We start from the raw sequence: 20,079 nt of genomic DNA, 5'->3' as shown, positions 1-20,079 counted from the left end.
CTATAAAATAATTTTTATGTAGTCTGATTGGTATGGCACTGAATAAGTAAATTAATTAAGGTAGAATTGTCATTTTTGTTATATTAGCTCAGCCTGTCCATGAGCAATTGATATTTTCCCAGTTATTTAGATCTGATTTGATTTGTGTGAAAAGTGTTTTGTAATTGTGTTCATAGAGTTCCTGGGTTTGTTTTGACAAGTAGACTCCCAAGTATTTTATATTGTTTACTGTTACTTGTGTAAGGAATTAATTGTGATTTTGGGTTTCTATGACCCCATCTTTGGCTAAAATTAGAAACCCTGGTGCATGCCTGTGCACGCTGACCTCATGCTGGACACTGGCACGCCTACATGGGCCTGGCCAAATTATAATGGGGACAGCCCAGGGGGTATGTTGAACTAATTGGAGACTCAGCATGGCTAAGAACTGCCCCTTCTGGTGGGGGAGACAGGCAGAAAGGAAGCGTGAGAGAAAGGGGGAGAGAGAGAGAGAAAGAAAGGGAGGGAGAGAAAGAGGGAGAGAGAGGGGGAGAGGGAGGGAGAGAGGGAGAGAGAGGGAGGGAGAGGGAGAGAGAGGGAGAGAGAGAGAGGGAGAGAGAGAGAGAGGGAGAGAGAGAGAGAGAGAGAGGGAGAGAGGGGGAGAGAGAGAGAGAGAGAGAGAGAGAGAGGGGGAGAGAGGGAGAGAGAGAGAGAGAGAGAGAGAGAGAGAGAGAGAGAGAGAGAGAGAGAGAGAGAGAGAGAGAGAGAGAGAGAGAGGGAGGAGCAGGGGGGGGGTAGTTGACCTTTGGACTGAACCAGGAGACACTGCACAGCTGATTCTCCTTGGAATGACAGATTCCAGGTGGTGGTGAGTTTGTGTTGTTGAGGCCAGGCTAGCTTGTTGGGCTAGCTGGGCTGGAGGCAAGTTTGAGGTTTGAGTCAGTTTTGTTTGGGCTAGGCTGTTCTGGGTAGCTGAGGAGACAGAGCTTGTTCAATGTGCCTGGGGGCCTTTTTACTCTAGAGATTTAGATTCTAATCATCTGGGAAGTGGGTCATATTTTTTCCTTTCTCTATCCCCTTTCTCATTGTCCCTGGCTCTATTAACTTCACCTGTATTATAGATGTTACCCATTAATAAAACCTGATTTTTTTTTGTGGGAAAGAGGCTGTTAATTTCCTTTCTTATCAGTCTTAGTGAAATAAAAAAAAAAAGGCATTTTGGAAGGGAGGAAACTCTGGGACCTAGAGGTCTCTCATTTTCTGAACCTCAAAATTATGGGAAGCCGCCCAATTAACTCTCCCCATACTAAATTGGGCCCTAATGCTTTAAATGGAATTTCTCTTTCTATCACTTGCTACTGTACTTTGTTGGTTATGTATAGAAATGCTGATGATTTATGCGGATTTATTTTATATTCTGCAACTTTGCTAAAGTTGTTGTTTCTAGTAATTTTTTAGTTGATTCTCTAGGATTCTCTAAGGATACCATCATTCTCCATTTATTCTTGTAATGGCCCAAAGAAAATCTCCCAGAAGAGAAAACTATGAGTCCCTTCTGTTTCATATTGAGCCAGGGAGAAGATCCATAGCCCCAGAAGGGAAGGGAGGTTTTTCAGAAGCAACAAGTGGTGACAATTGGGAAGCTGTCAGATTAGTGTCTGGTTGTTAGATTTTGGAAATGGGTGGACCTGAGGAGAAGCCAGGCTTGAGAAGGATTTCCTGAAGTTTCTACTAAAAGGAGGTCTCTTCCTATATAACTCCTTGCTGCTATCTTGTCCCTCATTTCTTCTCAGTTTTTGGTGATCAGTTTTGTCTTTATCACCAAATAACCAATTTATAGAGATGAGCTTTTTGAACTTTGCTTTTGTGCAATTGTAATTTGGGAACTTCTTGTTCCCAGTGTGGCTACTTAGATCAATACATGCTTATTAGCTTACTGGCACTTCCTTGCCTTTCAATTTCAACTGCTTTTCCACCAGTGCTTATCTTTCACTTTCTTCAAGATCCTTCAGAAGTCTTAAATTGATCTGTACCTTGTTTTTGTTTCTATTTTATTTCATTTATTAGTTTGTATGCCTGGTAGCTAGGTAGCGCAGTGGATAAAGAGCTTACTGGGCCTCAGGTCTGGAAGACCTGAATTCAAATACAGCCTCCAACCCTTACTGGTTATGTGAACTTAGGTAAGTCAGTTAACCTCTTTTTTCCTCAATGTCTTCAACTGTAAAAAAGATAATAGCAGCATCTACTTCTGAGGGTTGTTGTGAAGATCAAATGAGTTTATCACTGTAAAACCCTTAGGACAGTGCCTGACACATAATTGGTGCTATGTAAATGCTAGCTATTATTATAATTATTATTTTTAATACTTTATCTGTAACGAGTTTCCTCAGTTCGCTTTTAAATTGATTTCTTCTTTTGCATCATTATTGGCATACTATAGTAGAGGGAAGTACACACCATTTATATTAATTTTTCTTCCCCTGTATATTTATTTTATTTTATTAAATATTTCTTAGTTACATGAAACATTTTTTAGGATTAAGTTCCAAATTCTCTGCATCCTTCTCCCCTCCCGCCTCCTTTCGAAGGCAAATGTAAAGAATTAATTGTTATTTTTATGCCTCGGTGCTCACTGGCCTGGGGCTCCGAAAACCGCACAGTGCTCCACCCACTGGTTGTAGTCAATGCCAGGGCTCTGGCACCTCACGTCATCACCACTTGCCGACGCCTACATGGGCCTGGCAAAATTATAATGATTGGAAGCCTAGTGAGGCAGTCATGTGACTGTCAGAGCAGCCATCCCATTGGCTGGGACTGTGTGGGGTGTATCTAGTTTTGGAGGAGGAGAATTGGGCATTCTAGGTGGAAGCTGGAAAGCGACAGGCGTTCTGCTGCATATTTTCAGCTGATTCCTGGGTGGTGGTATTTTTTCAGGTATTATAATTTCCCTTTCCCCATTTTATTTCCTTTTCCTTGATCCTACTGATCCTGTTTGTGTTTTTTTTTAAAGTTCGTTCTTGTTAAAATAAATCTTGTTCTGTTTTGAGGGAGGCTGCTGGTCTCCTTCCTTTTCCCAATATTGCGGTGAGCTGCTTAGCTAGCACTCCCCAATTAAAAATTGGTCCCCACACAAGCAATTTGATAGAGATCATACATGTGAAGTTATGCAAAACATTTCCATAGTAGCCATGGAATGGTAGCTCAGAGTTGTTCTAATTTGCATTTCTTTAATCAATAGTGACTTAGAGCATTTTTTTCATGATTATAGATAGCTTTTCCTTTGACCATTTTATCAATTCAGGAATGGCTCTTATTTTTATAAATTTGACTTAGTTCTTTATATATTTGAATTTTCTTTTGGGGACCTCTTTCAGGAGGTGATATTCTTTTTTCCCCTATTTATTTAGAATTTTGTTTTTCCAGTTACATGTAAAAACAGTTTTAACATCTATTTTTTAAACTTTGTGTTTGAAATTCTCTTCCTCCCTCCCTCTCCCTCCCCTTAAGAAAGCAAGCAATTCAGTATAAGTTATACATGTGTAGTCATGCAAAACATTTCCATGTTAGTCAGAATGTAAAAGAAAACAGACAAAAAAACAAACTTAAGAAAAAGAAACAAAAAAAAATGCTTCAATCTCTATTCAGACACCATCAGTTCTTTCTCTGAAGATGGAACACATTTTTTATAAGTCCTTCATAGTTGTCTTAGATCATTGTATTAATAACCAAGTCGTTCACAGCTGATCATCTTACAGTGTTGCTGTTACTTTGTATACAGTACAACTCACTTTGTATCAGCTCATGTAAATCTTTGCTGGTTTTTCTGAGCATCCTGCTCATCATTTCAATTACTATTGCTAACTGAATTTCCCTATATCCTACTCCCTCCCCATGTCATTTGCTCTATTCTCTATCTCTTTTCACACTTTCCCTCCTCAAAGGTGTTTGCTTCCGCAATCTTCCCTCCCTTCTATTAATCCCCCAATTCCCTTGTCGTCCTACTTTTCTGCAGGGTAAGATAGATTACTATACCCAATTGAGTGTGTATGTTATTTCCTCTTTGAACCAGTTCTGATGAGAGTAAGGTTCACTCACTCTCCAGCACCTCCCCCATCTCCCCCTCTATTGGATAAACTTTTCTTGCTTCTTTTATGTGAGATACTTTAGCCCATTCCACCTCTCCTTTTCCCTTTCTCCCACTGCATTCCTCACTTACCTCTAACTTTATTTTTTTTTAAAGATATCTTTCCTTCATATTCAACTCAGCTGTCCCAGTCTAGATATACTCCATCTACCTGCCCTAATACTGAGAAAGTTCTTATGAGTTACAAGTATCATCTTCCCATGTAGGAATGAAAACAGTTTAACCTTTTAATATTCCTTATGGTTTCTTTTTCTTGTTTACCTTTTTTTGCTTGTGTAGAGTCTTGTATTTGAAAGTCAAATTTTCTATTCAGCTCAGGTCTTTTCATTACGAATGCCTGAAAGTCCTCTTGCATTGAATTCCCATTTTTTCCCCTGATGGCTTATCATCAGTTTTTCTGGGTAGGTGATTCTTGGTTGTAATCCTGGTTCCTTTCCCCTCCAGAATATCATATTCCAAGCCCTCCAATTTTTTAATGTAGAAGCTGCTAAATCTTGTGTTATCCTGACTGTGGCTCCACTATACTTGAATTGTTTCTTTCTGGCTGCTTGTAATATTTTCTTCTTGACCTGGGAGCTCTGGAATTTGGCTATAATATTCCTGGGAATTTTCATTTTAGGGTGGATCTCTTTCAGGAGATGATTGGTGGATTCTTTCAATTTCTTTTACCTTCTGGTTCTAGAATATTGGGACAATTTTCCCAGACAATTTCTTGGAAGATGATGTCTAGGTGGGTTTTTTTGGTGAGGCAATTGGGGTTAAGTGATTTGCCCAGGGTCACACAGCTGGTGTTAAGTGTCTGAGGCCAGATTTGAACTCAGGTCCTCCTGAATCCAAGACCAGTGCTCTTTCCGCTGTGCTAGGTTCTTTTTTGATCATGGCTTTCAGGTAGTCCAATAATGATTTTCCTCTTGTGATCGGATGGCATCCTGGCCAACTGGCATCTGATAACTCAGAATGAAGGCAATTAATGTCTTAAATGATAAGTTCCCATAATCTAAGTCTCATATGGATTTAAAATTTGAGGATAATAATGATAGCAAAAAATGTGAATGTACATAATATTGCATAATATACAATTATGCAATAATTTCAAATGATACCTTTTTTGTGTTTGTTTTTTGTTTTTTTGTTTTTGTTTTTTGTGGGGCAATGGGGCTTAAGTGACTTGCCCAAGGTCACACAGCTAGTAAGTGTCAAGTGTCTGAGGCCGAATTTGAACTCAGGAACTCCTGAATCCAGGGCCTGTGCTTTATCCACTGCGCCAACCTAGCTGCCCCGACCTCTTTTTTCTAAGTATACAATTTTGTGGAAAATCAGAACATATTTAAGTACAACTTAAAACACAGCACAATCTTTTTTTTTTTTTTTTTGGTGAGGCAATTGAGGTTAAGTGACTTGCCCAGGGTCATACAGCTAGTGTTAAGTGTCTGAGGCCGGATTTGAACTTAAGTCCTCCTGAATCTAGGGCCGGTGCTCTATCCACTGCTCCACCTAGCTGCCCCACAACACAATCTTAAAAGAATAAGAATATTTACAAAAATAAGCCCATACTATTGAGTTTAAAATGTGGTTGTAATAGCATAAAAAATAAACCCTTATGTAACATTTAAACTTTTTTAAAAATTAAAAAAAAAATTTAAAAATCTAAAATACCCAAATAGCATATTATTATATTATACAATATATCCCTATTTATGGAAATAATAAATTAGATTACACAAATATGAGAAAAGAAAAAAAATTTGCAAATGTTCTCTCTCTTTTTTTAATATGCTTATCAAAAGTAATACTTCTAGAATTTACACTTGTCATGGCAACCAATTTGCCAGAGAAATGCTTTAGAATTTGATCAAATAATCAGTTGGAAAAAAACACAAACAATTTAGAATATGGGAGCACAGTACTCCCAGAGTTAACATTGTATTATAAAATTGAAATCATCTTACATTGTTTCAAAATTAGATAGATGAATGAATAGAACAAAATACACATGGAAGAATAATAAAAAACAAGGAAATTCAAACTGAGGAAATCTAAATGAATATGAACTCAACAAAATTGAGAGTATTACAAAATATAAACTTGATCACATTAATATAAAAAGCTTTTACAAATATTTCCCCCCTTTTAAACTAAATATAAAACACAATCTCAAAAGCATGAAAATCTCTATGAAAATAAACCCATACTATTAATTTCAAAATGTAGATATAATAGCATAGAAATCCTATATAACCTCTGAATTGACATTATTTCTCTGAGTGAATTTAGAACACTTTTGATTCAGATATCTAAAGTCCCCCATACTCATATTACTACCTTGCTGTTTACTTCTACATTTCTGCAAAATACGTCTTCTTGAAACATGATGATGATGTCATTTTTATTCAGCTTAAGTTTGTCTGCTTTAACCCCTTTATATTCTCTGTCGGTCCTTTCATAATACAAATGCTTTCTAAGGTTACTAATTAAAGACAAAAGCAGATTAACAAAATTATGAACAAAACAAGCATATCTGGAACTCAAAGGGTTTTCCAAGATTGGTTTGGGAGCCTGGCTGGGGTAGGGGTGAGGCTGACTGCTCTGGCAACTGAGTAGAAGCTAAGAGTGAAGGCTGAGCATGTGTAAGATCAGGACCTGAGGAGGGTGGAGGACGTGGGGTCCTGAGGAGGGGGCAGGACCATCTGTCCCAAGTGCAGCACAGCCAGGGAAGGGACTAAGGCAATTTGAATCAGGCTTGGTTTTCAACTCAGGCCTGGGTTCCCCTCCCAACGCCAGGGGGACAAAGGCTTCTAGAGGCTGGGTCGTTGCCTCCAAATCATGCAAAAGGAGAGAAACACTGTTAGAATTTGGAAAAGCTGGTGTCTCCTCTATCTGTATAAGCTTCTTGCACACTTCATTGCACAGGTCCCAATAAATTAAATCTTTGGGGGACTCAAAGTGCAAGATTATTTGCAAATTTTTCAGAGTTAAGTAGTTGAAAGATCCATTCTCTAACCATTTGTTTTCCAGTGAGCTAGAATATTTTTTATGCCACATAAAACACAGTTTGATAAGCCTTGCTTTTGTCATGCTTGGCTGAATGGTAGCTTGTAAGCGTCCCATGCTGCAATTATTTTCTCTAAGGGAGACCCCCCTGTATTATGTGGTATGTTCTGGTATTCATAGTTTCTTAGTGTTCTTATTTTCCATAGTATCATCAGTCCCCTTTTTGTAATTCAAAAATTTCCTCACTATAACACAAAGAAAAATAAGAATAAAAATAAAAATAGGAATAGAACATTCAAACTCTTAAGGACCGACCTTAAAAATGAGGTCAATCTTGACCTGGTTGAAAAGCCAGCAGAAGAGGCTTAGAAAATACTAAAACATAGAAAACCTCTTTGGTTCCACAGTCCCTGGTCCATTTTATAAAGTAAAAGGGAGAGAGGCTTGAAAATAGGAGGCTAAGAGTACTTAAGAGGTAAATCAGGTACTTAGCTGTTAAGAGAAACCCAATTTAAAGGACAGGCACATGTGGAAATAGAGGGAAAATTTCTTACCAAACTGGAAGATCAGAAGATCTCAGGGTTCATCATCTCCTTATCGTGGTTCTACATCTGAATGGTTGCTGTCTGTGAGGTGGCTAAGATTCTAGATATACTGTCTAAAAATCTAATGAGTGGTCGCCAATAAATTAGAAGCTTTAGCAAGAGTTTAGACTTTTAAGCATTTATTAAGGAGCATAAGAATTTGGTGAGGAGAGAAAAAGAGGCCAAGGTACCTAGATCTTTCTATCTCAGGGAGCCAGCATTTTTGCTCCCACTTCCCATGAGGTCCTGGTGAAAGAGAGGGAGCCTCTCCCCCTCTACGTCCCACAAGCCTTCTGTCTAAACCGGAAACATCAAACGTCACTTCCTGACACCAAGGAACTGACATTTCCAAGCCACATGGTTTGCCCTCAGACACCTTCTCCTCATGGCAGAGCTTTCCTATAGTATTTCTCCAGCAGGGGGCTTCACTCCAATTGTCACATCTTCAGTCTTGTATTTGAATGTTAAATTTTCTATTCTGCCCTGGTCTTTTCATCAGGAATGCTTGAAAACTCCTTTTTCATTGAATGTCCATTTTCCCCCTGAAGCATTATGCTCAGTTTTGCTGGGTAGGTTATTCTTGATTTGTAATTCTAGCTCCTTTGCCGTCTGGAATATCATATTCTGAGCCATTTGCTCACAATATATATGATGGAAGACACTAAATCTTGTATGATCTTGGCTGTGGCTCTACAGTGTTTGAATTGTTTCTTTCAGGCTGCTCAAAATATTTTCTCTTTGACCTGGGAGCTCTGGAATTTGGCTGTCATATTCTTAGGAGTTTTCATGTTGCAATCTCAGGAGATGATAAGAGTCTTTCAATTTCTGTTTTCCCTCTGGATCCTTTGATCTGTTGGTTGAGCATGGCTTTCAGGTAGTCTTAGTAATTCTTATTTTCTTAAGTATATTTTTTTTGTGACTCTCTTACCAGGCTAATTCTTTTTTCATAAGTTTCATGCATCACTGATTTCCTAATTTTTTATCTACCACTTTTATCTCTTCCTTTAACTCTTTCTGGAATTCTTGTTGGACTTGAGTCCACTTAGGATTTTCCTTGAGGCTTTGTTTATAGATGTTTTTACATTGTTGTATTCTTCTAAGTTTGCCTTCTTGCTCTTCCTTGCCATCTCATAGTAGCTATTTTTTTTTTTTGGTGGGGCAATGAGGGTTAAGTGACTTGCCCAGGGTAACACGGCTAGTAAGTGTCAAGCGTCTGAGGCTAGATTTGAACTCGGGTACTCCTGAATCCAGGGCTGGTGCTTTATCCATAGCGCCACCTAGCTGCCCCATCACAGTAGCTTTTTTTTTTTTTTTTTTAGTGAGGCAATTGGGGTTAAGTGACTTGCCCAGGGCCACACAGCTAGTAAGTGTTAAGTGTCTGAGGCCAGATTTGAACTCAGGTACTCCTGACTCCAGGGCCAGTGCTCTATCCACTGCGCCACCCAGCTGCCCCCCACAGTAGCTTTTTATGGTGAAATTCTTTTTTTGTAGTTGTTTGCTTGTTTTTTCAGACTATTTCTTGGCTTTGAAATTTATGATAAAGTTGGATTCTGCTAACCTGGGGGTGGGGAGGTGCCCAAGCTTTAAGCTTTTTCATGCTGCTGTTTTCAGTCCTAGTTCTGGGGATCTGCAAGTTTTGGTGCTTCTAAGATGGTATGATTCTGGGAAGGGGTATGGTCACTGCTCTCCTGGTCTACAATCTGCTCTTCACTCATGAAGGGTCCCTGGTCCCCTCATACCATTTACATTTAACAAATATTTTTTGACTGAATTGAAGCAGAGAGATTTTGGTGGGTAAATCAGAATTGACATTGAGGTTTTTCTCTTTGCCCATTCATTATGTCACTAATGTAAAATTAATATAAAACCTAGTATTGGGAAGGCATTAATTTGAGTACTGTGAAATGGCTAAATTCTTCAGTGTTGCCTCTTAACATGTGACCTGCATCTATTGAAAAGAGGTGTGGCTATAAAGTATTGAAACAAATTTTCATGTGAAGTTTATGCTTCACTAAAAATATACTAGTATGTTTTAATTTGTATCAAGTTGTCCAGTCTTATGCTAGTAGTTGTGAACTTATGTGTATGTTATCTTGTATCAGCCTACAAACAAGGTACTTTTCTTGTCTTTTTGGTGAAGCAATTGGGCTTAAGTGACTTGCCCAGGGTCACACAGCTAGTAAGCGTTAATTATCTGAGGCCTGATTTGAACCTGGGTACTCCTGAATCCAGGGCTGGTGCTTTATCCATTGTGCCACCTAGCTGCCCCCAAGGTACTTTTCTTTAGAGCAAAGAATTTATATTAGATTTTGTGTGAAGTTAAATGAATTTGAAAGTACTCTTGGATTTGGTGATGAAACTGTCTCTTGAATGACCTGAAATAAACTCTGCAGTATCAGTATCAAACTGATTACAATATTAAACTTGTGTCATGGAAAACTTATCCCTGAAACTCAGGAATGTTTGCATGTGAAAATCACAAAAGAAGACAGTTTTGATTCGTTATGCTGACATCAATGACATTGTTCATACAGAACTCATTCCACAGTGCCAAGCAGTCAATCAGGCTCATTTGTTTAGACATTCATAACCTTTTAAGGGAGTCACAGTAAAAGAAAAAAGGTTGACTTGCGGTGCTATGATTGACATTGTTACCATGACAATGTCCCATGTAGTATGATATCTTTGAAAGTTCTTGATAAAAAGTATTACCTGGCTTGATTGTCCAAAGTGTTCACCACATTTGGCTCTGAATGTTTTTTGGCTGTTTTCAAAAATCTAATCTACCATCAAAGGAAGATTTGCTCATCATTGAAGATTTTTAAAAGAGTACTGTCTTTGACAGTAGTTCTGAGAGAAGAGTTCTTACAAGGCTGTGAGCAGAGGCAGTATCATTGGAATAAGTACATGGCTCCCCAGGGTGACTACTTTGGAGGTGATAACACTTATCTGAATGTATAAGTTCTAGATATGCTTGTTTAAAGAAGAACAACCTCATTACTTTATAGTCACATTTCATACTGCCATTCAAATGAAATGAAATATTTCATGTTATTTTCCTACTTAGGACAGAGAAATTAGATCAGTCTTGTCCTATAAATGAAAACATTAAACAATCGAATTTTCTTTTTATTTCAGTTCCTGGAATAGATGGAGGTGCTTTAACTGATAGTACTCTCACAGATTCCTATTTCAGCACCAGCTTTATTGGAGTCAATGGATTTGGAAGTCCTGGAGAAAACAAGTTTCCCATGATGCAGGTAATGTTAGCAAGAATTCACTGTAATTACTCTATTAATTTTCAGTAGTTGATCTGTGTTCTTTTATGTTAGTCATCATCTGACTACTGTGGGTAGTCTTCACTTATACCTTAGGTCAGAGGAGAAGAGGGTCTATATCTGCAGGTCATTCTGTCCTTAGTTACATGTAGTAACTGGTGACACTGTAGTATTTCTTCCTCCCCCCTCATCCCCCCCAAAACAAAAAAACCCAACCCAAACATCCTTTTTAATAGGTTAAATCAGGTTAAATTTAATATAAGGTCAGTTCTGGAGGGGGGGCAAAGTTTTTAAAAATCAGGACTCTGAGGGTGAGCAAGCACATGTAGAAATGAATCTCAGTTTTGTCACCTATTAAATGAGGATAATACTTCTACCTACCATGAAGAATTGTTGTGAGACTGACTGTATAAATGTGGGGTATGGTTCTTATTTATACCCACACACTTAGATTTTTCCTTAGCTTTCTGGGATACTTGTATAGAGACGTCACCTGTGTGGAAGCTTGGTGGTTATCCTGTGTTTCTGTGAATATCTCTGGATAGAGGCAGCTGTCTTTGCTGTATGCTATTTCTGCATAACATGCATCTTTTAGCCACTTGGTTGGTTAGATTCTTTTTGTATTACTGTGGATTTCACCCAGAAGGCTTTATAATTTTTGGGGATTCAGTGCTATTAGTACAATGTCATTGGTGATTAAGTGCATTTGGAGAACTTTACAAATAATAAAGAATTTTCCTTTTATTGACATATATTTGTGTGTGTATATATATATATTTGTTCTACTCATTATATATCAAAGGAGTTTCCATTGATTTTATAGATGTGTGTATAAGGGAACAAGGGGAAGTCTATATATGTGTGTGTATATGTATGTATGTATGTATACCTACATAAACACATTTTACCCAACTAGCTAGAGCTTCTATTTTCTTTTGAGTCAGTATAGTATAGTGTAGTGGAAAGAGCACAGGATTTAGACAATTCCCAGGTTTGAATACTATCTCTGATAGTTTTAATTTTTTGTTTTTTAATTATAAAAGTGTTTTATTTTTTTCCAGTTACATGTAGAGATAAGTTTTCAATATTTGTTTTTATAAGATTTCTAGTTTCAAAATTCCCCCCCCCTTCTCTCCCTCCCCAAGACAGCAAGTAATCTGATATAGGTTATGTAACGATTGGAATGACGACACCTGCTGGAGACTTACTGTAGAAGAGTTCCACCCATGAAGCGAAGGTCTTTGAGGGCAAGACCAGGAGTCTTTTCTTTGGCATCAGGAAGTGACACGGGCTAGTGGGAGGAGGAAGGAAGAGACTGGCGCTCAGTCTCGCTCTCTTTCCTTTGGACTCTGGTGGAGAGCGGAGCTAGAAATGTGCTCTCCCTTTAATAGATAGGAATCTAGGCCTTTCTCTCTCTCTTTACCAAATTCTTATTCTCCTTAACAAATGCTTAAAAGTCTAACTCTTGCTAAAGCTTATAATTTATTGGCGACCACTCATTAGATATTTTAGACAGTTTAGCTAGAATTTTATCCCTTAACAGTTATATATGTACAATATCATTAAACATATTTCTGCATTAGTCATGTTATAAGAGAAGAATCAGAGCAAAAAGGAAAAATCTCAAAAAAGAAAAACAACAACACCAAAAACAAAAGAAATAGTATGGTTCAATCTGCATCTGATACTTTTTTATGATATAACCATGGCAAGTCGCTTTTCCAAGTTTGAGTTTTTCTAATCTATTTCAGTTATCATCATCATCATTATTTTTGGTGGGACAATGAGGGTTAAGTGACTTGCCTGAGGTCACACAGCTCGTAAGTGTCAAGTGTCTGAGACCGGATTTGAACTCAAGACCTCCTGAATCCAGGGCCTGTGCTTTATCTACTGTGTCACCTAGCTGCCCCTCATTATTTCTTTACAGTATTTCACTGAATCACTGTCCTGTCAGTCATGTTTAATGCCCATATATAGTTTTGCCCAAAGCTTTCTTTCCTTAGAAACTGTAAGATTTCTTTTTTTGCAGAAGCATGATTGGGGAGCTTGTTGTTGGGTATTTCCCTGAACTTCTGGCTTTCAGCAACACAGACAATGGAGAAGGCAGCCATACTTGCCTTTCTATATACTTCTCTATAGCTCTTGCCACTGTGTCTTATAATAGGTGCACAATAGGCATAATAGGAAAACCCCCTCTCGTAAAGGGCTAAAATTCTAGCTGTACTGTCTAAATTCTAATGAGTGGTCACCAATAAATTACAAGCTTTAGCAAGAGTTTAGACTTTTTAAGCATTTATTAAGGAGTATAAGAATTTGGTGGAGAGAGAAAGAAGCCTAGATTCATCTGTCTATCTCAGGGAGCCAGTGTCTCCAGCTCCTCTCCCCCCTGAGGTCCTCCCGAAAGAGGGCGAGAGAGTAAGCCTTGCCCCTTCTTCATCCCACAAGCCTCCTGTGAAACTGGGAATATCTCATCCACATGCACACACAGCTCCAAGCTAATTGTCTAGTAGCTTTGATAGACAGTACCCACAAGCAGACATCACTTCCTGACACCAAGGAACTGACCTCCCAAGCCACATGGCTTTCCCTGAGACACCTTCTTCTCATGGCAGAGCTTTCCTACAGTAACTTTCCAGCAGGTGGCGACACTCCAATTGTTAAACTCTCCTGAAATGTTAGTACCTTCTTCATATCTTTAATAATCATTCCCTTATTATAACTTTATTCCTTTAGATCTAGAAGGCTTTTTCATCTCCAGGAACTGTTCTTTAAAATGTGAATACCCTACAATAAGGGTGGGAGGTGAAATTATACTTTAAGCTAAAGCTGTAAGACTTAGTTGACAAGCCTTTGGAAGCTGTAGCATTTAGGATAGGGACTGAGGTGAGGAGAATACATTTCTAGGGAAAGGAGATAGAAGGAGGAATGGGGACAGATTCTCTCTTTTTACATTTTTTTGTATCCCTGGCACTTATCACACAGTGCCTGCCATGTAATAGGTATTTAATAAATTCTTGTTGATTTGATTTGATTTGTTAGAAGAGGTAGGTAGGGAAGCTTTGAAGATAAATTTCTCCACAATTTTTCATTTTGTGTATCCTTTTGTTGTGTTTTTTGGAAAAGGTAGTATTCAAAGCTGAACCTTAGATAGTACCATCGTTTGAAAAATGTTAGTCATTACTACAATGGTAACTGCTGTTGCTTGTATAGTCTTCAATATTTATCCTGTTTTGTTATATAATTTAGTAATGCTCATCTATGGAATATTTTAATTTGTCAAATATAAAGAAATGTTAAATACTCCATTGTGTATGTGTTTTTGAAGATGTTATCATCAATTTTAGGTGTAGTTTCACTGCCTTATTGCCCTCCTGTCAGATTAATTTGATTTATTCTAAATTAAAGGGAAAAATAGTATCCAGGAGATATCTGAAAGATATTTGGAAGGAGAAAATGCTCCCATTTTCATTTGTGTCTCTCTCCTACTTCTTCAGCTGTATTACCTACCACCTGGTAGAGTTTGTCTGATTTGTGAGTAAAGGTTTTATTAGCCATTATGATACTTCTAAATATATATATATATATATGTATATATATATATTTTTAAGTGAGGCAATTGGGGTTAAGTGACTTGCCCAGGGTCACACAGCTAGTAAGTGTTAAGTGTCTGAGGCCAGATTTGAACTCAGGTACTCCTGACTCCAGGGCCGGTGCTCTATCCACTGCGACACCTAGCTGCCCCTAATATATATATATATATATATATTTTTTTTTTGTAAAGAAAAACAATCTTTTTAAAAGATAGACTAAGAAGTCATTTTTTAACAATGTTTGTTAAATAAAATATGGTTGGTCAATTATTATACTAGACACAAAAAGATTTTCAGGTAGTATGTATGTATCAGAAGTAGGTGCAGTAGATAATCTTACATGATAAATCTTAACTTTTTAAAACTGAGGTAAGTCTTAATATTCCTTTGTTTCTAGAACCTGCCCACATTCATGACTGAAGTTAGACATCACTGGACTCTTCTAGCCTAATAAACCTGTTTGTGGTAGCCCCAGCCTAGAGGTGCTGGTTACATAGTCACATAGTATATCCTATATATTTAGAACCTGCCAGAGCTCTTTGCAAGGGTGGGGAGGGGGGGGCAAGTGGGCAGTTAAGAAGCCAAAGGAAGAGCTGATAGGGAAAGGTAATTGTAATTTGTATTCAATTAAGAATAATTCCACAAAATTCTAATACCCCCTCAATCCAAAAAATTCCACAAAAGATATATTAGTTGACAGATGCATGTTATGTAACTTAGAGTTTCTTTGTTTATATTGAATGCCTTCCTAAATCAGACAATAAAGAAATTTTAGTCATTTTAATAATGAAAAGAGTAATTTTTCCTCTCAGAAAACCAACTCTAAAATAGGTCATATTCATGCTTTGATTTTTTTTTCTGTTCAAAACCATATTACATTTTCCTGAAAGTTTCACTATAATTATACTTTGAAAATTTTGCTGTGGAATTTGTCAAAAATAGTAAACATCTTATTCACCAAAATGATATCAAAATAAGATACGTTTCCTTTCTCCCAATTTTCCATAGATTTAATCCTACTTTCATGTTTTTAAAGGTGTTGTGTTTGTAAGGATTATATTTCTCATAGAACTGAATTTAACGGTACATTATGTTTAATTGTAACTTAAGACAATTCAGAATTTGTTATTTATAGAAGGACTTGTGTAATTTGTATAATGGTTATAGTTATATATTTCTATTGTGTGTAGAAAACATGTTTTCTAAACAAATGAGGAATATAGGACCATAGATTTAGGGCTATAAATTACCATAGAGGTTTTCTATTCTAACCTCTTCATTTTACAGATGAAGAGGTTAAGGGCCTTAATCAGAAACCACATGCTTAAGAGCCAGGATTTGAATCCTGGTCCTCTGACTGCAGACCCACTTCTCTTTCCATTATACTACAGTGAGTGCCTCTGTAAACAAGATAGTGGGCATCTGTAAGTGTTTCTTACGCTCAGACCTTGTCAAGCACTCATTTTTGAAGCATCTATATATAGCTGTTTATTTGATTTAAAATTAATATTTAAGTTCCCAAGGTTATTTACTAACCTGGTTAAGGTTACTAAATGTATTTTTAAATGATTACATTTCTTTCAAAAAATAAACTTTTGATTCTGACTACCTACCCTGGTCCCCCTTTCCCCCATGCAATTCATATAGAATAGCGATGTTTTTATATGCTTTTCACTTTTTATCAGTAGGTTCCCTCTTAAACAATTATGGGCATACCCTTCTATGTAATGCAAAGCCAATAGTTTACCAACATCTATTATCTCAGTTGCCAATAAAATGCCACTGAGTTAAATAAAATCTAGCTCCTCCAAAAATGTACAAGTACTCAAGTTTCTTGACCTAAAGTTCTAAAATGGAAGTATAGATGGACCTAGCAGTTATTGGAGGACATTACTAGCTGAGTCCTCATTAATAGGGAGTGCTTGGTGAACAGCCAATAGGTAGTGTTTATATCTTTGAAATGCTTTGAGGTGTTTTAGCCAATTTCGCTTTCATTTATCATTTTGGGGGGGTATAGAAAATATTTTTATTATATTATTTTTGATTAGGTAGACTATAATTATGTTTAATCTGAAAAAATGTGAAAGCATTTTGAAATGATGTTCTACAGTTCTTAAGCTGAAAACAATTATCATAGTGAAGATATTTCTGGTATGCTTTTTCTTGAATTGCTATTGATGAAATCCAGTTAATTTGAGTTTAATGGTCTTTGTTGGAAGCTAATGTATTTTGAGAGGGAGGGGATGATAAATTTCTTTATGTACATTTAAGAGGGAGATGTAACCTTAAGAATATTTCATGGCAGGAAGTCGTAACTCTAAAGTGCCATTTACAGTGATCTATACACATCAGAATGTGCATATGCAGCATAGTGGGAAGGACCAGCAAAGGCTTGCAGTCATCCACGGTGCAATAGAATGTATGATGTGTTATGCCTCTCTGTGGGAAGAATTCTACAGAGGGTCAGAGGTGCTAGATAATTTAGAGGCAGCGTGTTTTGTGAAGAGCTGCTGGGTGGATGATGAACAGTGAATGTCTCTCTCTATTCACATATCATGACATATGTCTATATATGAGGCTCAGTGAAAGGAACTGGGGATGGTTAGCCTATAGAAAGGATGACTTGGGGAACATAAAGGCTGTTTTCATTGTTGAAAGGCCCTTACACGGAAGGCTTCTCCCGTTTGACTGGGGAGGGTAGAACTAAGAATCAAGGATGGAAAGTGGCAAATAGGTACAGGCGCTCATTGAGGCTTGATGTTACAAAAAGTTTCCTAACAATTAGAGCTATTTAAAGGTGGATTGGGTTGCCTTGAAAAGAGTGAGTTCTCACTCCTTGGAGATCTTCAGGCGGTGGCTGGATGACCACTTGTTGAGTGTGTTACAGTGAGGATTGTGTTTGTTCAGTACGGTTTGAAATAGAAGGCTGAGTTCCCTTTCAACTTAGAAATCCTGTGAGGCTTTGATTCATACTTTGGATCCCATGGGCCCATGAATAAGTGGGAGGATGAAAGCTGAATAAGCTAAACCAGTTATCTGGTTATTTGGACAAAGATGGAAAAACAAAACCAGAATTGTTTATTCAGGTATTCATTAGCTCTTCACTTGCATTGTGGTTCACAGTGGCAGATGTGAATACGAATTGTGGAAAATTACAAGTTCCATATCTGTGTTATGATGAAAAATAACTTATGTTCTTTTGCCGAATATATTATTGACTGTTACTGACTCAGTTAACTTTTTATAACTTTCTTATATCCCAGTTCTTCAGTCTTGTATATACCCTTACCTTTATAAGCCCCATATCTATTGTTTTTCAGAGGATGACTAATAGCAGCAGTTCCCCAAGCCTTCTTAATGACAGTGCCAAGCCATATGCCAGCCATGGTAAGACCTGAAACTTTTTAAAGGGTGTTCAAGTAGCTTCAGAACTACTAATCTATAAATCCTCATGCTATATTTTTAAATTAGCAAAAGAGGGTAAAAATTCTTGTATTAACTTTTTTTTCAATATTTTCTGTGTTGGATAATTCAAAACTTTTAAAGAATAGCTTTAGATTATATTCTAAAGTCAAACAACTGATACTATTTTAAAATTGCACCCCCCCATTTAAAATAGGAGAAGTAACCCCACTAAATAGTTAATAAGATGCACTGATCACTAGGTAGTAGGATGAAATGGAATAATGTCACCAGTTTTTGAAGTGATTTTATTTTAAATATAGACTTAGAGTGCTATATTGCATATTTTCCCTTTTTTCCTTTTGATGCTTAAGGGGTAATCTGTTTGGGTTTTCCCCCATTTTGTATTACTAGTTATTTTACACTATTAAGCTAAGAATAACAGTAGCAATTAATAATTCAAGTATGTAAAAAAAATTAGGTCATTACACAGCTAAAATATAGAGTAATTATTTCAAAGGATTCAGTGTTCTTTAAGATAAACATTAATTCATGAATTCCTTAACTAAAAGGCTAATAGGACAGGAGAAACCTAAGTGTTAAGCCATTGGTAGCTGAAGATTAGCAATCACAAATGAAGACATTACAGTACAAATCAGCAGGAAAATTGGATTTGATATACACTTAATTTTATGAAACGGCTGGGTATTGCATTTTCAATTACCTTTTTAAGTAACATTTGGGTGCAGAAGATTAGATTTTTTTGACTTGGAAAATTGCATGATTTTATTTGAACAGTGCTTTGAAACATCTCGATTTTGAATTGGGGGGAGGCAGTGTGATACGGTGAATAGAGCACTGATTCTGGAGTCATGAGAATTTGAGTTTAAATCCTGCCTGTGATTATTACTGCTTTTGTGACTGTGGGTAAGTCAGCCATACTCTCCAGTCCCAAGTTTCCTCATCTATAAAATGAGGGGGTTGAAGGTCCCTTCCAGCTTTAGGTCTGTTCCCAATGATCTAATGTTTGTCTATTTAGTTGCCTCAGTTTTTACCTTTTTGGTATGGAAGTTAAACTTAGGGTGATTGTGAAGTATGGGAAAATATAGATTAGCTTATATAGCAGATATAGTCTAAATAACAGGGAATTTCAGAAAAATATAGCCTGGAATTAAATGGCATAATCTTTAAAAATAGCCTTGTAATTGACAGTTAAAATTTGTTTTAGCCATCACAATTTATCTTTGTTTCTTCTACATTTATCAGTATTATTCTTTCCCTTTTTTCAAGCTACTTGTCATAATCATTTGGCTAAAATGACAAAATCTTTGTCTACAATGATTCCCCCCGCCCCCATAAATAAAAAAATTTTTTTTAAGTGAGGCAATTGGGGTTAGCTGAGGCCAGACTTGAACTCAGGTCCTCCTGACTCCAGGGCCGGTGCTTCTATCCACTGCACCATCTAGCAGCCCCACTAAATATTTCTATAAGCATATGTCTTTTTTTTTTTTTTTTGGTGGGGCAGTGAGGGTTAAGTGACTTGCCCAGGGTCACACAAGTAGTAAGTGTCAAGTGTTTGTGGCCGCCTTTGAACTCAGGTCCTCCTGAATACAAGGCCAGTACTTTATCCACTGTGCCACCTAGCTGCCCCCAAGCATATATCTTTGAAGTCAGTTATGGATCTGATGTTTCTTAAAGCCATAAAATACACATCTCTCTGTGTGTATATGCATGTTTATGTAATTGTTATGACATATTAGACTAAATGTTGATTTAATTAATTCAATTTAGAGCTAGCACAATATGCCAAATTATAAAACTTTATTTGTGTAATTTGGGTTATGAATGTTTTTGGCTTTTGCTTTTGCTATGATAGGCATATGCTTTTTGAAAAATTTAGGGATACATTGTATATGGTGGGCTAAGGTGATGAGGTAGAAACTTTGTTATTTACTTTCCAGATCCTTTAGGTTCACCTGGTTCATCTTTGTTTAATGACTTTGGTGCCCTCAGCATCTCTCAGAGGAGGAAGGTAGGTTACTTTTAGATTTTGATGTAAAATGATTGAAGAAGTAAAATGTCTTGTAAATATTTGGTGAGGTTGGGCTCAT

General features: G+C 37.1%; 1 protein-coding gene across 3 annotated transcripts in view; it reads left to right on the top strand.

The window, feature by feature from the left end:
* The window catches only part of PAN3 (poly(A) specific ribonuclease subunit PAN3), a 159,399-nt gene that overhangs the window by 17,979 nt on the left and 121,341 nt on the right, over positions 1-20,079 (top strand). For all 3 annotated transcript variants that reach the window (XM_043991259.1, XM_043991258.1, XM_043991260.1), the window contains exons 2-4: positions 10,837-10,958; positions 17,887-17,953; positions 19,930-20,000. In XM_043991259.1, coding sequence (XP_043847194.1) covers positions 10,837-10,958; positions 17,887-17,953; positions 19,930-20,000 — 260 coding nt within the window. The remainder of the gene's footprint in view (positions 1-10,836; positions 10,959-17,886; positions 17,954-19,929; positions 20,001-20,079) is intronic.

Source organism: Dromiciops gliroides, chromosome 3 (genome assembly GCF_019393635.1).
Source record: "Dromiciops gliroides isolate mDroGli1 chromosome 3, mDroGli1.pri, whole genome shotgun sequence".
NCBI lineage: Eukaryota > Metazoa > Chordata > Mammalia > Microbiotheria > Microbiotheriidae > Dromiciops > Dromiciops gliroides.
This window is presented reverse-complemented; position numbering and strand designations above follow the sequence as displayed.